The 19,516-nt window shown below is 39.9% G+C and overlaps 1 protein-coding gene across 1 annotated transcript; it reads right to left on the bottom strand.

The window, feature by feature from the left end:
• Positions 1-4,571: 4,571 nt before the first annotated feature.
• On the bottom strand, positions 4,572-12,885 carry IL1A (interleukin 1 alpha). Its single transcript, XM_008160251.3, has 6 exons — positions 12,839-12,885; positions 11,810-11,858; positions 10,811-11,033; positions 9,125-9,298; positions 7,015-7,133; positions 4,572-4,828 (listed from the first exon to the last, which is right to left on the bottom strand). Exons 1-6 carry the CDS (start codon positions 12,883-12,885, stop codon positions 4,637-4,639), a joined length of 804 nt encoding a protein of 267 aa, XP_008158473.2. The 3' UTR covers positions 4,572-4,636.
• Positions 12,886-19,516: the final 6,631 nt, after the last annotated feature.

The following is a 19,516-nucleotide window of genomic DNA, read 5'->3' on the forward strand; positions in this document are numbered from 1 at the left end:
AAACATCTGTAGACAGAAACCTATAAATAAATGGAAAGATAATCTGTGTTCATAGATTGGAAGAATTAATATTGTTAAAATGTCCATACTACCCTAAGCAATCCACAGATTCAATGCAACCCCTATCAAAATTCCAATGGCATTTCTCATGGGAATAGAACAATCAATCCTAAAATTTATATGTAATCACAAAAGACTCCAAATTGCCAAAGAACCCTTGATAAAGAATAAAACTGGAGTCATCACACTTCCTGATTTCAGACTATATTACAAAATGATTGCAATAAAAAATATGGTATTGGTATAAAAGACACATAGATCAATGCAACAAGACAGAAAATGCAGAAATAAACCCATGCATATACGGCTAATTAATTTTTGGCACAGGAGTCAAGACTATACAATGGAGAAAGGATAGTCTCTTCAATCAATGGTGTAAGGAATACTGAACAGCCCCATGCAAAAGAAAACTGTACCCCATCTCACACCATATAGAAAAATCAACTCAAATGGATTAAAGACTTAAATTTAAGACTGGAAGCTGTAAATCTCCTCAAAGAAAACAGAGGGTAAGCTCCTTGACATTGGTCTTGGTAATAATTTTTTATTTTTTGGATTTAACAGTAAGACAGATTCAACATGCAAATATAAACAAGTGAGACCACATCAAACTAAAAAGTCTCTTCACAGCTAAAGAAATCATTAACAAAATAAAAAGGCAATCAATGGAAGGGGGTAGAAAATCTTTTCAAGCTATCTATCTGATAAAGGGTTGATAGCTAAAATATATAGAGAACTCACACATTTCAACAGCAAAACAACAACAACAAACAAAAAAGAAAACAATCCAATTAAAAAATGGTCAAGGAAGCTGAATAGACATTTTTCAAAAAAAGCCATTCTATGGCCAACAGGTACATGAAAAGATACTCAACATCACTAACCATCAGGGAAACGCAAATCAAAACTACAATGAGATATCACCTCATACCTGTGAGAATGGCTGTCAGAAAAAAAGACAAGAGAAAACAAGTGTTGGTAAGGATCTGGAGAAAAGGGAACCCTCCTGTACTGTTAGTGGAAATATAAATTGATATAGCTACTATGGAAACCAGTATGGAGGTTCCTAAAACAATTAATAATAGAAATACTATATAGCTTAGGGTTTATATTTCTAGGTATTATATCCGAATAAAATGAAAACAGGATGTTGAAGAGATACCTGCATGGTCATGTTTATTGCAGCATTATTTATGATAGTCAAGTTATGGAAAAAACTGAAGTGTTCATGAGTGGATGAATGAATAAATAAATTAAAAATATATAATAAAATATGTATATACATGGAATATTATTCAGACATGAGAAAAAAAGAAATCTTGATGTTTGCTACAATATGGGTGGACCTTTAGGACATTATGCTAAGTGAAATAAGTCAGACAGAGAAAGATAAATACTGCATGGTATTCACTTATATGTGAAATCTAAATAAAAGTCAAACTCATAAAAGTCTTTGTATAAATTGGTATTTTGTTATGCAATCATACATTCATTTAAAAAATCAGAAAAATATATAACCAAAAACTCTTATAAATCATTCAATCACTCAGAGTAAGATTGTTAATATTCTTTCAATAATCATTTAAATATAGATTGTAGGTATTTTAAATAAAGACAGGGATACACTGTAAAATCTTTGTAGTACATTCTTTATACTCAACAATATGGTGTGAACAAAATAAAAATATGCTCATCAAATTACAGATGCTACAAAACTGAGGAGAGGAAAACCCAGTGTTTATAAAAATCAGAATCTGGAACAATCTAAAAAGATCTTGGGTCAAATTAACAAGATTAAATTTAACAGAGATAAATTTAAAGTTTGAAATTAGGTTGAGAATTGGTCTAGGTCTTAACTGCCTACAAATATTATAGGAGTCACCAATTTCACCTGCTTTCAAAAAGCTAATGTTGCTTCCTAAAAAAACCATGGGGTCTAAACAGGAAGGACAAAATCCTATTCTGGTTTCTGCTGGTCTGACAAAATCTTGAATACTACATCTAATTCTGGCCTACAATTGTATAAAAGATATTGACCACATTGGTCAAGACTCAAGAGGACAATTTTGACAAGTGTATATAGTCATAAAACCACCATATGATCAAGGAATAGATATAGATATGCAAACATATTTATACATACTACAATAATTATTACTATCCCAGCTATTTTCATCACCTCAAAAAATTTGTGTGTGGGTATTTTTAAATGTCTGGGGATGACTTAGTGGGAAGAGGGCTAGGGAGATGTCCTTTGGATTTTTGTTTCTATACCTTGGACTTAAAGGTGGAGATTTGGCTTTTCTCTCATCAATTTGAAAACTGACTTATAAAGACCATCATAAAAAAAAACAGGGTCTAACAAGTTCAGTGCCAAGATTGTTGAACTCCATCATGGTGACCTTCTTATCATTTAGGCAGGGGAGATGGCAATTGCATGAACAAACAAGTGTTCACCATATGCTTCTCTTCTCTTCTTTCTCTGATGTCACTTTTAAGATTTCACCTACTGTACACCTTCTGTCTTCCAAATCTATATCTAGTTCTAACTTCTCCTGGGTTCCAGGCATATTATCATCTATCCATTCCACATATACACCTGGGCGTCCTGCAAGTAGCTCAAATTGCATGCCTAAAATGGTACTCATCATACTGCATCCTGGTAGTGAGAAGAACTCCATACTTCTACCAAAAGTACTGATTGAAACAGTCATTCACCTACTTCCCAGTAACAGGAAACTGAGAGTCATCTAGAACTACTCCTTCCCCATTATTTCCAACATCTAATTCCAAGTTCCCTTGATTTTAACTTGCATTGGTTAGTTATTAATCTGGCTCTGTATGTGTGAGTTTGTGTGGATAGATGAACACATGTGTTATAAATTTGTAAAATATACCTGAAAATATTATCATTTTTAATGCCAGTTATGCTACTGGCTAGCTAACAAAGGGAGAGAAAAAAACATAAACTCATGGTTTGGTTTGTAATGTAGCACTATAGTTATTTATGTGAACTTTTACTTTTTGTTCCTAGTTACCATCTATATATATAAAAGCCTAAGTGACCATTATGACAGAACAACAGGAACGACTGGAACAACTGATCAAACAGTCGCTATGATGTGCACTGACAACCAAGGGGCAGATGCTTAAGGCAGGAGCTGCCCCCTGGTGGTCAGTGTGCTTCCACAGGGGGAGTGCTGCTCAGCCAGAAGCTGAGCTCACAGCTGGGCTGGCGAGCGCAGCTGTGGTGGCAGGAGCCTCTCCCGACTCTACAGCAGCACTACCAAGCAGTCAGACATCCCCTGAGGGGTCCTGAATTGCGAGAGGGCATAGGCTGGGCTGAGGGAACCCACCCCCCATGCACGAATTTCATGCACTGGGCCTCTAGTGCAGTAAAATAATGATTAAGACAATAATTATATGTCATATTTACTTTTTTGTCATTTTTATTAAATTGTGATTGATAATGTGTCAGTTCTTATTAGTGATAGTAATGTGACACTGTGGCTTTAGCCCAACTTTTAGAACCTAGAAGTAACATTGCTTATGTTCCAGAAAGTTTAGATAACAGTTGTCCCATGGTTGCCAAAGTCAAGTTCATTCATTTTAGCTAGCAGGAATTGATAGAGGTGAAATATAATGCCACACGAATGACAAAGCAAGTTTAAAGGCAGAGGAGTGAAAGATTTTGGCCAATTATCAGCTCAAACAAAGAAAATAATTAAAATATAAATTTATTATCATAATTGCAAGGATCCCAGAATACAGAGCCTCATGGCAATGGAAAGAGCACAACTTGGACCAAAGTGCCTTAGTGTAACTACATCAAACTCACTCAGCCTGGAGAATACTGTCTGTTGTTTAAGATACCTGGTCACTCTCACAAATAAAAAATAATTGACATAAATATAATAATATGTTATAATTATCTTAAATTATATTTATAAATATTTATGTATATATAAATAATAACTTAACATTCCATGCTTTGCTTTATTCTTGAGGCTCAGTTTCAAGAAGCATTTTACTGAAATGATTTCATTGGTTTTCGTAAAATACTGTTGAGGCAGAAAGGACATTCCCTCCATTTTAAAGATGATCAAAATGAAGTCCAAGAAACTTACAGTATTTGATTAAGGATCTATCAGCAACTTAAAAGCAGAAGGCAAGCAGATGGAATGAAATCCTGGGTCTATGGCTTCTCATTTCAACTGCCATTGTGCACCTTTCTTAGTTTTTTGTGTGCCTTAGTTAACCCGTATGTAATATAGGTAGAGTCTTTTTGATAGTCAGGAGCCCTGTTCCTCCCAAGATTGTGATGAATAATAATAATTAAAATGATTGGTACTTGAATAGTATAGGGTGTTCCTTAAATAACAAGCAATATTATATATTAGTGTTGGTTCCCTAGATCTTACTCCCTCTCTTACAAAGAGAGTAAACATTCATTTAGAATTACAAAGGCTTAGCACATGCTCAGCAAGTGACTAAGAGTAAAGGATTTGACTGCTTCATGTACATGGTACAAATGGACTGTCAACATTTCACACATAAGTAGACTCAAGAGTCAAGGCTAGTTTTCCACTATCTGAAGGTCAATGATAGAGGGATTTCCACTTGCCATGTGCACCTGGTATTCTTGCTTTGTGGCAATAAACAACTTTGGATGGGCAACTGACTCGAAATAGTCCTTAGAGCCTTGACTTTCCCAGAAGAAGAGGAGGTTGGTCTCATCTGTGATGGTTTTGGGTGTCTCAGGCATCTCCTAGGATAAGGAGGACAGAGTTGTTAGAGAATAAGATGCTAGAACAAAAATCAAAGTTCAATCCCTTTGGCATGTATCCTTAGTGAGAAACATAGCACTTTAGGATTCTTACTCTGTAATATTATGTAGGTTCTTCATTCATTTGTTCATTCAGCAAGCATTTATTACATGCCTATTAGATGTATGACATCACCTATTCATAATAGTTGATTTCCATAGTTAACTGGAGAGAAATCCAAATTAGTCATGAAGATTGCCAATGACACCAGTCTCTCTCTGTATCCTGGCAGGTGGAGTTAAATGTTATTTTTGTCTTGCCTCCAACACAAACATAAGATGTTTTGCATCAAATTTAAGCACTAGCAATTCTAAGACCTCTAAAAATTTTGACCTCTAAGTGTGTAAATCATACCTTTGGGGAAACAATGTATAATGTAGAGATGTTTATGTATGTATTTAAATAAACAATTAAAGGTTGAAAAAATATCAACACACACACACACACACACCCCTACATCCACGCCTCCCCCCACTATACAGGTATATTAGCAGCTGAATTCTTTCTATAAAATTGTTGATGATTGTGATCTCTTTAGACTGTATCCTTCTTGTGGTTATGAATAGAATTTAGCAATACTTTCAGGAAAAAGTAAAATTCAAATGCTAACTTGAGATACTTCTCTACTCTTTTTAATCTAAAGGAACTAAATATTCTTTTTGAGGTTCCCTTGGGGTTTTTAATGTCAATAAAGATTTTATTACCCAAACCTATTCCTTTCCTAATTTTTCTCATCTCAATAAGTGGAGTTTCTCCTCTTGCTCTTTTAAATTCTGTCTTCAAACTGTAATGAGATTCTGTCTACTGCTTTCCACCTGTCTCAGCACTTCCCACCCCATGACAGTTATTGCCTCCTAGTGTGGCTGTCTGCTTCCTCTATTGCCTTCCGTCTGATCTATTCTCCATTTTAGAAAATATAAATGAATTCCCTTTAATGTCTTTTTATTGCACCTCAGATGAAATCCAAATGCAAGGCTCCACCAATACCAGCTTCTGCCTTTCCTCCCTCCTCCTCTTGGTGCCCAGCTCCTAGAGTGTCCTTCTGATCTTTGAAGCTAGCCTTTAAGCTCTTAAAGATCTAGGGCTGGGAGCAGTCAGACCCCTCTGTTTACAATGCCCTTCTCCCCCCACTCCGCCTTGTATGATGGCATGCCCCCCCCTCCGCCATAAGCAGCTCTCATCTCACAGGGAACTCTATTCTTGCCTATCTATCTAAAGAGAACTCCCACTTTTCTTTATCTCAGTACCTTGTCCATTTGCTTTACAGCATCTTGCACATTGTGCTGGTTTCTTGGTTTGTTTATTGACGGTGTCCCCCAGGAGACTAAGTTCTATAAGGTTAGGGACTTTGGTGTACCACTGCCTATACCGCTATTGGCACTATGCTTGACAGACAGAAGGCTGTCAGAAAATAATGTTTACTGAATGACTTCATGAATGAAGCTACTGACACCGCTTTCATTTCACTTGGTCAAGTAGAGAAACACATGCACCACATAAATTCTGGTGGGGTTGGATTATAAATTTACTGAATAAGAGTCACCTATTTATTAGTGGAGAAAACTCTAAGACCAAAGTGGGCATCTGTGTATTTTTGGTAGTAGAGATGGGGCTGAGATGAAGGATAATGTGGGCACCAATGAAGAGAGAGAGGCGCTAGAGTCAGAAGGCCAGGGTTAGAGTGTTAGCTCCAGCTTTTTCCCTTGTGCCTAGTGGCACATGATTAATCCTCTCTGATCTCAGTTGACTTGTTTGAGTTTCTTGGAGGCAGGCCCATCATCCTAATGCCTAAATAATGTAAGCCAGATAGTAGATGTCAGTAAGGATCAAAGGTGGATTGAATAAATGGATGTCCTGGGATGGGAGGTGAACAGGATCAGGTAGATAAAGGAAAAAGAAGGAAGAAGGCAATTTATCTCTTATATACTCTTGCACCTTCATTTTACTCTCTCACAGATTCTGCCTAGAATTGCCCCTGGGGATGGGTGAGAAGCAGGATGGGGCCAGATGAGCAGATGGGGACTGTGGTAGGAAGAGAAGAGGACTGTGCACCCTGCTAAGGGTGTCTGCCATTTGGAGTCATTTACAAATGTATGAGAAGGTAAGTTAGAGACAGAGGACAACTGACCTTTAGTAAAACGGGTTCGCCTTCGTTTTGTGCACTCAAAAACAGTCGTGTGTCTGAGATTCTTAGAGTCACAGGACGTTTAAGATCATCTGATTTATAACCACCCATGTCAAATTTCACTGTAAAGAGAAAAGCCAAAAAGAAAGTAAATCTATGGTATTTGTATAGAATCAAGTGTTTATGTAGATATTCTGTATGTGCCTATGTGTGCCTGTGTGTGTGTATTAGGTCCCTGATTATGGTGTAAGTGCCAGAAATGGAACCTGGCACATTGTTGTGTCCTTTATAATGTCTGCCATATTTACTAGGCAGATAGCTACTTGGTTAATATCCTTAGAATCATCTAAGTTGAACGAATGCTTGGGGGCTGAGTATTTATTAAATCTCATGTAGTTACATTAGTGGGATAAGACACTGCAATTTGTGAGGTCATGAGTTCATAATGACTTAAGATGGAGGGGTTTAGAGAAGCTGATACCCATGTTGCTAGTGTTAGTGACAAGCAATTAATTTTTTCTTAGAGAACAAAGCTTAATAAGAGTTGTAAAATTATATATGCCTAGAAACCCAGGAGTTTCACTTTTGGGATATGCTCTTCTAAAGAAATAACCTCATAGGAAAAAATGTATATATACAAAGATATTTGCAACAGAATTTCTTAGAGAAAACCCAACTCTCTTTCTCTCTCTCTCTCTCTCTCCACACACACACACACACACACACACACACACACACACTGAGTGGCCAGATTATTATGATCTCTAGATGCATAATAATCTGGCCACTCAGGGTGTATATATATATATTAGAGGCCCAGTGCATGAATTCGTGCATGGGTGGGGTCCGGCCAGCCTGGCCAGGGGTCAGGGACATGGGCAGTTGGCCAGCCTGCCTGCTGGTCGAACTCCTGGTCGAGGGGACAATTTTCATATTAGCCTTTTATTATATAGGACTAGTAGCCCATTTGCAGGAAAAATCCTGCAATTGGCCGCTGCGGCGAATGCGCTGCCGCTGCTGCTGCTGTTGCAGCCGCCGTGCCTGCACCCGCGTGCCTCTGCCACCAGCCCTGCTCCGCCCTGCCCCGCCCCGCCCCGCCCGGGCTTTTCCTCTGGCAGCCATCTTGCTTTCCACTTTTCCTCCCTCTTCCTTCTAAGTTGTCTTCAGTCTTCACTCCTCCCTCCCTCAGCGTATGAAAATTAACTGTCATCTTTGTTGGGTAATTTGCATACTCGCCCTGATTGGCTGGTGGGCGTGGCTTTGGGTGGTGGGCGTGGCTTGGGCGTAGCGAAGGTGCGGTCAATTTGCATATTACTATTTTATTAGGTATGATATACACTGAGTGGCCACATTATTATGCTTTCAGAGATCATAATAATCTGGTCACTCAGTGTATATATATATATATAGCTAATATATAGGAGAATTGGTGAAAATAGAACACAAATGATTTGTAACTGTCATAGCATGGGAAGCGTGCTAGCTGGAGTCCAATCAGAGAGCCCTGCTGTTTACTGCAGAGGATCCTCTGTGGATCTTGGGAAATAATTTTGTATATGATGACATATCTTGAAGCTAACCATGTACACCATGGAAATGGTGTGATAAAACTTCTTAGACACTAAGTTTCATCCTTCAGAACATATTTGCATCCTATTGGATATTTTGCCTCCAATTATGTTATATACTTGAGATAATGGTTCTTTCTAATTTTGTGTTATTTGTAAGTTTGCTTGCCAGGCTTTCTAATGAAGCATGATGGCTCCTCATTGGTTCTGGGTAAACTGGGGTGAGTAATTTAACATGTTTGAGCCTCAGTTTCCTCATCTTTAAAGAGGAGGATAAGACTGAGAGAGAACCAAAGGAGAAACTACATCAGGAAGCTGCACACTGCACTTAGTGCTCTCAAGGACAGGACACCTGCTTGTGGGGCTCCCAGGTTTGGTTGAGGCTCCTGTCTTTGCTGGGGGTTTTAACTGGGGTGATATGCATCCTTCTGTTCTAGAAAAATTGTGCAAAGCCAGGAGTCTAGAGAGCTGTATTCTTTGAAAGTAGAAAGCTTGAAAGAAATACAGAAATAAGAGGAGGGAGGATGACCGCATTGTCTGTTTACCTGCTTGGTCCAGATTATTTAATGCGGCAGCCATGAGGAAGCGACCCGATGTATCTCGAATGATGCTTTGATGGAGGTTGTCATTCAGGATGAAATGCCTTTTGATGACCCTCATGAAGGGGTAACTCACATTGCCCTGGAAGCTGTAAGGAACTGACGTGGGCTGGAGTATTTCTGCAATCATTAGCACAAGCTCAGATTAGTGTCTGGGTGCAAACACATGACATGTCTGCTCTAATACAAGCACAGAAATGAGGAAACAGAGAAGTGGAATCACCCAGCAGTAGCAGAGTGGATTCTAGCATCATTTCTTTTTAAACTTTGATGCCTCCATATTTTTTTAAACAGAGATTATTTGTGCAATGTCTTCATTTTTGGTTGTTTGGAGGTTTCTAAGTAACTAGGAAAGTTCCTAATATCCCCATCTATATTTTCAAATGAATGCACTCTGCGTAAAGAAATACATACATTAAGAATTTTGTATGTTACTGAGGGAGCAGGTCTAAATGTCTGTCCCCCTCTGAGCAGTGATATAAATCAGTATCTTCACAAATTTTCATGGCTCTGCATAATTCTACTTCTAGGAGTCTATTCTAAGGGTGTAAATGGTGATAGAAATGATGGCTTATTGATATGGATGTTTGATGTTACATTATTTATATTGGTGAAAAATTTCACTCTAAAATGCCCTTGATATATTGCTACTTGAAAAACACACACCTAGATATGAAATTGTGTATAGTGTGATGCTAACATGGTCATGTGTATGTATGTATATAGAAAAGACTATCAGTACTGGCAGCTGTAAACTCTTAGTAGCAGTATGAGTAATTTTTATTTGTTTCTTACATTTTCTTCTACTTCTTAATTTTCTAGGTGAACATGTATTAGTGTTTAGCTGTTACCTTAAACATATTTGGTTTTTGTTTCACATAGAGGGTTGTAGAATAGAGGCATGGGAGAAAAATGGTTTTTATGCTTAGAACCAAATTTTGGTTAAGCCTTTCCCATTTACACATTGTGTGACTTTGGGCAGGTGACTATCTCACTGAGCTTAGTTTCCTCATCTGTAAAATGAGAATGCAGATTTGTTGCAAAGTGTAGAGATAATGCAGCAATTAATCAAGTGGTATTGTTGGTAGTATTAATAAAGGCAGTAGCAGCAGTAGTAATAGTAAGAATAATAACAACAGCAATAGCTGATATTTACTGGGTCTTTTCTATGTGCCAGGCATTATTCTAGTCAAGAAGCTTGCAAGTATTGATGCATTTAATCCTCACAATGAGTAGGGGCTCTGATGATCTCCATTTACAGTAGGGGAAACTGGAGCACAGAGGGGTGAAGTTATTTGGCTAAGGAGGCATAGTTAGCATGTGGAGGAACGCAGCTTGTAAGTTGATACCCACTAACCGTGTATAAATGCTTTCTGCCAAAGGCCTGAAAGTCGACCTTTACAATATGGCCATGAAATGAGCATGTGAGCAAATATTTTAGATACAGGCCACTGCTGCTTCCTCCCTGCTGGAGAAGAATATAATTTAATCTTCCTTCCTTATAGTTACCAGACTAGTGCCTGGTTGCCTTCTTGTTACTCTGACTTTAGGTTTTATTTGCCCCCATACACTATTGTCCCTACATTTGCTTAAAAATGGAAAACAAGGATATTATTGTACTTGACTCCCTACCTTCTTCTGGATCATTGGCAATGGTTTCCAGGTCATCATCGGTAATGAACTGATTGAAACTCAACCATCTCTTCTTCAGAATCTTCCCACTGGCTGCCACCACCACCATACTCTCCTTGTAGGTAAGCTGGGATGTCTTAGAGGTCTCAGAGGTACTCAGAGACAGGAATTGATCCATACGGTCCTTGGGAAGTGGGTCGTAGCTTGCATCATAGAAGGATTTCTGTGAGAAAGGGAAGTAGAACCTGAGAGGCTGCCCAAAGCCACAGAATGAGAATCCTTTCAGCAGGAGTTTTATTCCACAGACTCAGTGAGAAGGAGCTGCATTTTGGCCTTGAATAACCCATGTTTCATCAGTCTTCCCCTCTCCCTCCCGCCTCCCTTCCTCTCAGGATTTCCCTGAAAGGACGTGACCTCTTGGCCGGTTATTGCCATCCATTGGCCGACTAAAAATGAGATGTAATAAAATAGGTTTACAAGCGAGACCTTTGTGAGTGGTGGCTCTCCATTTAGTTCTCTCTCAGGAAGTTAGACTTTCACTGGTAGGGCGCAAAGAGTCTAGAAATATTCCTCTGAGAACAGCTTTTAGAGCCAGTATCTAGTATATACAAGCAGTACTTGTGTGGTCTCCTTCTTCCAGCTCTGCCTCATGGGCTGTTCCATTGCAGGGCTCTCACTAATTTCTGGAGCTGGACTCAGAGAGGATGACTCCAACACATCTCTTTAGGAGACAGATCCCAAAGGGGCTGTCTCAGGATGGCATAATATTCTGATGAAACCTGGCCAAGAGTCTTCAGTTCTTGGGGTTCAAGATAGTTCTGCTCTGTTCTGGGAAAATATAGTGAGCATGATGAAGGTCATCAACTCTCAGTGCACAGAGGCAGATACATGTCAGGGTATGCCAGAAGCATCTAGGATTTGAGCCGCTGCGGTTTTCTTCTGGCAGAGAAAATACGAGTGTCAGGATAGCAATCCCGCAAGAATCAGTCATTGGCTTACCTGAGTCAGAGAGAGTTGGTCAATTTTGGAACTGTATTCTTCATTTTCACTGTCAAACAAGATGATAAGAATGTAATTGTTTGTTATATCATTACAGTCACTGGGCAACTTAGTTTAATGACCATATTATCTTTGGGTAATACACACACACACACACACACACACACACACACACACAGCCACTACTGTCATCTTAGAAAATGGAAGACTTCTATAACAGACATCCATACAGTGATTTGTCCCTCACTAATTTGAAATTACTGTAGTAATCATCAGGGCAGGCTTTGAACTTTACCTGGGTTTTATCAACAAAAACAGAGTTTGACTAACAAATTGAAGAGTTGTAATTAAATTTCAGAGAAAAATGTTAAGCTTCTCAAGAGAAAAGAAATACTTTGGAAGCATCTCACTTTAATTTTAGCCAAATAGATGTTACATGCTGCTTTAATGTATTCACTAAACTAGATTTAGTCATTTATACTTGGCAGCACATCCAAACAACATCTGGATAGCCTAGTGTGTGTTAGTGCATATTAAAAGGTAATGGGAGCACCGTGCTAGCTTAAGGCTCTATAATGTTACCTTCTTATTCACTTATGTTTCTCCTATGTCTGGATGAGGTTGGACTGTGTGTAAGCACTCAAGTGCTCAGACTGCTGTGGAGCCATTTCCCATTCCAGATTGAGATCAAGAACTTTTCTGAGAATGGTTTCCCTCTCTGACAGTCCATTAAAACCTATCACTGTCAGACAGCTGAGGCTGTGTCTGAGGAGATGTTGAAATTCACTAGGACTCATCAGGCCTTAAAAATAATTTTTCTATAATAGCTGTCTCACAATGTCATCTCAGCTTAACATGCTGGATGCTTAGTTGCCCTGGGTCTTTGCTGAACCTGCCCTGATTTTGGGAGTTAGGACACATCTCTTCAGTGTCTGCTAAGTCTAGCCTCATGCTAGTCACCGTAACCCCTAGCTGAATTCTAATGTGCCTTGATCCCCTCATCAAATCACAAAAGTATCTATTTCCTACCTGTAGCAATTCTTCAGGTCTTCAAAGAGGTCAGGAACCTGAGCCATCTTGACTTCTGAAACAGAGAACACCAGGGGCTGTCAGCCCAGCCAGTTCCTCAACTAGATGCCTTCATGGAGAACCACCTCCGCTTTGTGCTTCTTGAGAAACGTAATGCATGACTTAGCCCACGCTCAGCATTTTCCCCATTCTTCTTTTGACTCCCTTAAATGATTTGCATTACATCTGCCTCCTCTACTAGATTGTAAATTTCTTTTAGAATCTTAGTATCCCTTATGTGTCTAACTCAATGCATGCACATAGGCATTCAGTGAACTTTGGTTAAGTTAAAACACCACAAGAATGAGGTATTTGCCTTACACAGATGCAAGAGAGAGACAGTTTTTGGGAGCAGAGTTCCCTTAGAGGAAAGACTTGCTCTTATATGAGACCAGTTCCTCTGTCTCCCAGTTCTCCACTGGGAGAAAGAATCATTTTCTGAAATCTGACTGTGATTCTAACTCCCACTCCAAATCAGGAAAGGACAAGAAAGGAAGGAAAAGGCTTTAGCTCCAGAGAAGGCAGTTTGAGAAATAACAGTTAAGGACAAAAAGAAAAAAATATTTTAAAAGCCAAAGATGTGATAAGGACAATACCTTTGCTACTCAGCCGCCAGTGCAGTGACTCCTTCTCTGGCTGGAGACTTAGCCTGAGTCCCGTGCTTTTGCCTTTTGTCTTCTGTGGAGTAGGCGTGGCCATGGGTGCGTCACAGGGAATTCACAAGGAAGAATCTGCTTTGTATGCTTTTATGTTCCTTTGCCCTTATAATGGCAGATGATAGACTTGATAATGTTGTTTGCAGAGATTACCAGGGTTTATGACTTGCTCTGTGTATGTATTGCTCTGCTCTAAACAATTATAAACACACAGTCTTGGAAAAAAAAGGAAGAAAACATAGGTCATGTAACAAGTTTCTAAAAATATATGATGGAAGAGGAAAGAGAACTCCTAAAATCAGAATTATAGGTGGCTAGAGTTGGAGGGGAGCTTCGGAGCTGTGGTTTGTGTTTTGGCTTAATTTGTTTATTGTCCCCTGTGGCTGAGTATGAATGGATGGAGTACTTGGCAGCCCCTGGCAGCTGAGGGGTGGTCCTTAAGGGAAGATCTACTTTTTTTTCTGAAGAAGGAGTTTGTTTGAATAGGAATAAATCACTCAGAGTATGGGGTGACAACGTGCTGGTTAGGGCAGGTCAGAGGAGACAAAAGTGACATTCAACTACAAAAGTCTTCATCCTCTTACTCCTTTGAATACCATCAACCCATTTCCTACAGAAGTGACAGGTTCAGGAGAGAACCCTGGGCTCTTGCATGTTACAGCCTCCACCAGAGACCAAAGAGTGGTCTGGTCTTTTCTAGGACAAACCCAAGGAGTGTGAGGATAGCTGCAGACTCAGGGAGGTGTGGGCAAATCCCCGGCCAGAGCCAGAGCCCAGCGGCTAGACTCAAGAATAGAGGTTGGGAAAAGGAAGGGACTCATGTCTGACACTAACAGACTTTCTCAGTATTCTGAGACTAGCCCAGTTCCGGTGGTGCAACACCAGAGCCTTAGCAGATATATGTTTTAGGTTTCCTGGTTGGAATTGAAGCCACATAAATTTTAAATAAAGGAAATGGATGGAAGAAGGAAGAGGAAGAAAAATAAGGTAAAGAGAGTAAGGTGAGGCATGGCAACATGGCATAAAAACGCATTCAAGCACAGAACTGGGAGGAAGTGGCTTGTGTGAGTTGGGTAAAGCATTCTCTCTGGCTCTGTGCCTTAAGGAGTTGGTTAGGTGATCATTATGGTCTATCCTAGGTGCAAAATGTCTGGTTCTGATTCCTTTGCCCAGTTCAGTTCCTCCTGATCATAGACTTGGTATTTCAATAGCCATAAACAAGAGCTACAGAAATAGCTGGCATCTTGAATTAGGCAGTGTAAATGTAGGGCCAAATTGGGGCAGAGGGTGGGTGTCTCAGTACGATCATTGTAAAAATGGTGTTGGTAGCCAGTTATCTATGTCTGTGGTTCCCCTTTAGGCAACACAGAAATGTTAACCCTAGTCACCCATTTGCCTCACAGAGATCTTGTGAGGACTATTACTAAGAAGCGATTGCAAAGCACATTGTGAATGTAGGCTGTTATGGAGATGCAGGGAAACAAAAATAATAGCAATGCTAATGATGGCTCTGTCACCTGGGAATCTGTATAGTCATCATTGTAATGTCTTGGTTCACCAAAGGAAAAATAGTTCTTATGAAAATATTGGTTTAAAATCTTCAATGGGGCCCGGGGGGGGGGGGCGCATTTTCAGATGAAGATCTCCATTGAAACCATGAAGATATTTAGTTTTTGGGAAGAACATGCAACACCTCTTTGGTAATCCAGGAAAATACTGTTGGTTCCATTATCAGTGGCAACACCCATGCTGGCCAATGGCATTCTCTGTTGCAGAGAATTCCTCATTGTGGTTGTTGAATTTCTCAAGGAGAGCTTGAATTTTTTTTCTGGACAGACAACTTAGGTTGGGGTCTCATCTAACTTTTCCTTCATGTGACCTTGGAAACCAGTTTTCAAATGACAAACTATGTGGTTGAGGTCACTGCTTGGTTTTGGGGAGCCTACTGTTCTGTGAGTGTGAACAAAGGTTGACTTGTAAGGAAGCCTCTGCACCAGGCCCTCTCCTTCTAGGGGACAGAAAGAGGAACATACTAGGTAGAGCTCCACTGGAGCCACAGTATGTTTGGGGCTGTCCTGTGACAGGAACTTTGGGTAGCTTCATGCACCTACCTCCTGATTCTGAGGAGACCTCAAAAACCCTTCTTTAGTCATTTTTACCTAAATATTTCAGAAAAAATTCTGTGCACTTATTCTGTGCCAGGGGTTTTGCTAGGGTCAGTGTTTTTCTTTCTTGATTCACAAAATTAGATATTTGAGATGAGATGATATATTTTGGTAGGTGAGTGGATATGCTCTATAAGCTCAAAGGTTGTATGTCCAAAGAGTCATGGCAATGCTTTTCCTTTGAAAACTGCTTTACTGTTCACAAAGAGCTCTCACCTGCATGGTCTCACTGGTTCTTTACTCCACCTATGAGAAGTACTGATTACTGTCCTCTTTCATATCTGGGACCCCTGAAGAGGTTAAGTGACCAACATATGGCCATAAAATTGACAGAGCTAGCAATGGAACTCAAGTTTTTAAATTCCAAGTTCAATCTTCCCTTTCCAATGAATATAGATGCTCAAGTCTCTTATCACCACTAATGCCAAGTGACAGGGCTGAAATAGATAATCCTTAAAGGTATTTCCTGCCTCAAAACCCTATCATTCAGTGATTCTAGGATACTTTGTAAAGAGGAAGAGAGAGAGAGAGAGAGAGAGAGAGAGAGAGAGAGAGAGAGAGAGAAGAAATGGGTTAAAATATTTTCCCTCCTTCTCTTCCCTCCTCCAAAGAAATCTCATGTTTTTCTTTAAAATATATTTTTATTGATTTCAGAGAGGAAGGGAGAGGGAAAGAGAGATGGAAACATCAATGATGAGACAGGATCATTGATTGGCTGCACGCCCCTCATTGAGGATCGAGCCCACAACCCGGGCATGTGCCCTTGACTGGAATTGAACTTGGGACTCTTCAGTCCACAGGATAATGCTCTATTCATTGAGCAAATCCAGCTAGGGTCTCACGTTTTTCTGTGACATACAGGAAAGGGTGAAAGTGACCAGTATAACTGAGTACATGGTCAGTGGTAGCTGAATGGGGACTTTAGTCATGCTCTTGCCATTGTATCATGAAGACAGAAAACATCTGCAAACATCTTTGGAACAAACTTTAAAATCATTGCATGTAGTTGAACCTCATAGGATTGCTTGAATGAGGAGAGAAACCCAACTCTGTGAATCTTCAGGGATGCAAAGTTTGTTTGTTTGTTTTAAGTGGTAGAAAGCCTCTGCAGAGGAATAAAGTGCGCAGGAATCAAAACATGCAGAGACAACTGAGCCTTTGTCTCAACTTATACCCTACTTAGTTATAATCCGCTTTAAAATTCCATGACAGTCAGTGGGAAAACGGAAAGGAACTAATACGTACTATAGACTTCCATGTTCCCTGTATTATAATACATCATCTCATTTAATCCTCTAACCAGACCTGTGAGGGAAGTATGCTTATTACATTGTACACAAGAAGAAGTCAAGGCTCAGGGACATTAAGCAATCTGCTCAAGGTTACAAGGTGACCGAATGCTGAAATGGGATTCAGCCACCGAGCCCAGGCTCAATGAACCACGAGGCCTTCTCCCTTTCTTAGTGTGACCTCTTCCTTTCCTTTGCTTTTTAAAATTTCTTTCTCTCTATTTTCTTGCTTTGTCTTTTTAGTCTATTGAAGGACCTAGAATGCTGTGTTGGGAAGGAGGCACCTCAGATACTGTCTGGATTAAACTCTTACTTTATAGAGGAGGAAACAGGCTCAGAGAGGGAAGTATCAAGGTCCCAAGGTCACATTGGGAGGTCCATATAAGAGTGGGAGCAAATATGGAAACTCACTGTTTCTTTTTAAAATATATATATATTTTATTGATTTTTTACAGAGAGGAAGGGAGAGGAATAGAGAGTTAGAAACATCAATGAGAGAGAAACATCGATCAGCTGCCTCCTGCACACCCCCTACTGGGGATGTGCCTGCAACCAAGGTACATGCCCTTGACCGGAATCGAACCTAGGACCCTTCAGTCCTCAGGCCGATGCTCTATCCACTAAGCCAACCGGTCAGGGCAGAAACTCACTGTTTCTTGATTTCTAGTTCAAAATATCCTACTATTACCTACTGATACTAGCTCTTCATTAAAGAAGGGTAAGGTGAAGGAATCATCTTACCCATAAGTAAAAAGAGTTAAAAAGAGTGAAACTCCATTCAATGGGCAAAACTGGCCATGGTAGCTGCTGTACTGGAAGAGGACAGTGAAGATATCACTGAATGAGCAGATAAGCACACATTAAAATCAATGGAATGAGGGCATCTAACAGAGGAGCTCAGAGACTGGGAGTGGGTAGTTCACTGGGGAGGGAAGAGGGAACATTTGAGGATGAGCAAAGACCATATGGTCAATTTAATAAACATAGGGTACAAGGCTGGATTCCTGAAAGATGAGGGCTGTAGGGGTGACGAAATGAGGCTGGAGAGGAAGGGTCATATAGGCAGGACCTGGTGCAGACCCACTAAGCCCTTTACCCATTTAACATTGGGTGAACTTTGGGTAAGTGCTCTGGGAACTCAGAGAGCAGAGGGATGCTATGGCTTGGAGTAGATGGAGGACTCAAGTTGGCAGAACTCGTGCTGAGCCAGCAAATCCCTGTGTAGCTGTGATCCCTTCTCTTTGCCATAGTTAATTTGTTCTCTAATTTTTGTGCTTCTTTTTTTTAAAAAAAATTATTCCACATTCCCTTTCTCTCTTCTCTTGAGATGGTTGTTAGTAAGGGTGTGCCCCTCTTTGCCTGGCCCCTTGGCTCTGTGACCTCCTTTTCATCTTTCACAGATGCTTTGTGAGAATCATGAAGGGATTAGCCAAAGAACATATATGCATAACCCATGGACACAGACAATAGTGCGGTAAAGCCAAGAGAGCAGGAGGCAGGGGCAGGGTGGAGGTGGGCAAATGGGGGACAACTGCAATAGTGTCAACAACAAACATTTAAATAAATAAAAAAAGAAACACACACACACACACACACACACACACACACACACAGAATATCAAAGTTCACTAGAGAGCCTCCTGTGTGTCAGCAGGCATGCCTATGCCTATCTCTCACTTTTATTTTTGCTGGCTAATTGTGACTGTCCAATCAGAAGTTCATTTTAAAGAAAGTCCCTTTCCTTTTGAGTCATTTTCCTCATTGGAATCATAGCTATCCCTGGTCTGAACTTGTTTCTCAATTAAAAAAAATAACTTGTTTTACTTTTTTGGATTCTAAACATGTTTATTAAAACATGTTTATTAAATACTGCTAGGGAAATATAAAAAACACAAAGAAGAGAAGAAAACCCACAACCAATGGAATAACTGGAGGTATTCACTATTACTATGTTAGTGTTATTTCCATTCATTTTTCTTTTTTTCACAGCATCTTTAGATTTGTTTTTATGCAAATGGCATACTCAGAGCAATATTTGCTTCCCTGAAATCTAGGAAACATACGTGGTAGATTGTACTCATGAAATATCCATCTGCTCACTTGTGGTATTACTTAATAAATGTCGGTTTTCATTTCCTGTCTCTCTGGCCATCAATTAGGGACGTGTGGCTTGTTCTGACCAGCGCACTGTGAGCAGGAAGTAGTACGTTCTGGGTTGCACTTCCAGGCTGATGCAATCAAGGCCCAGCGTGTGACCCTGTCATCTCCAGTTTCCTTTGATGCAGCAACTTTGGAAGTCACCTATTCGAGATGGTGTGGCTGCAAGTGGTTGAGGTGTGGCTCCACTTGGGTGAGACTTGAACAACCTGCCTTAGACTTGGCATCAGTGGGAAACAAAACTGGGCTAAGTCACTGAAATTTTTGGGTTTGTTTCTGTGGGATAAGTTGACTTAACCTGCTACTAAGAATGACTTCCCTTCTCTATCACAGAATGCAAGGTAAAATGCACTTTATGGCAAATTCCTCTTT

The sequence above is a fragment of the Eptesicus fuscus genome, chromosome 16 (genome assembly GCF_027574615.1).
Source record: "Eptesicus fuscus isolate TK198812 chromosome 16, DD_ASM_mEF_20220401, whole genome shotgun sequence".
In the NCBI taxonomy this organism is placed as follows: Eukaryota; Metazoa; Chordata; class Mammalia; order Chiroptera; family Vespertilionidae; genus Eptesicus; species Eptesicus fuscus.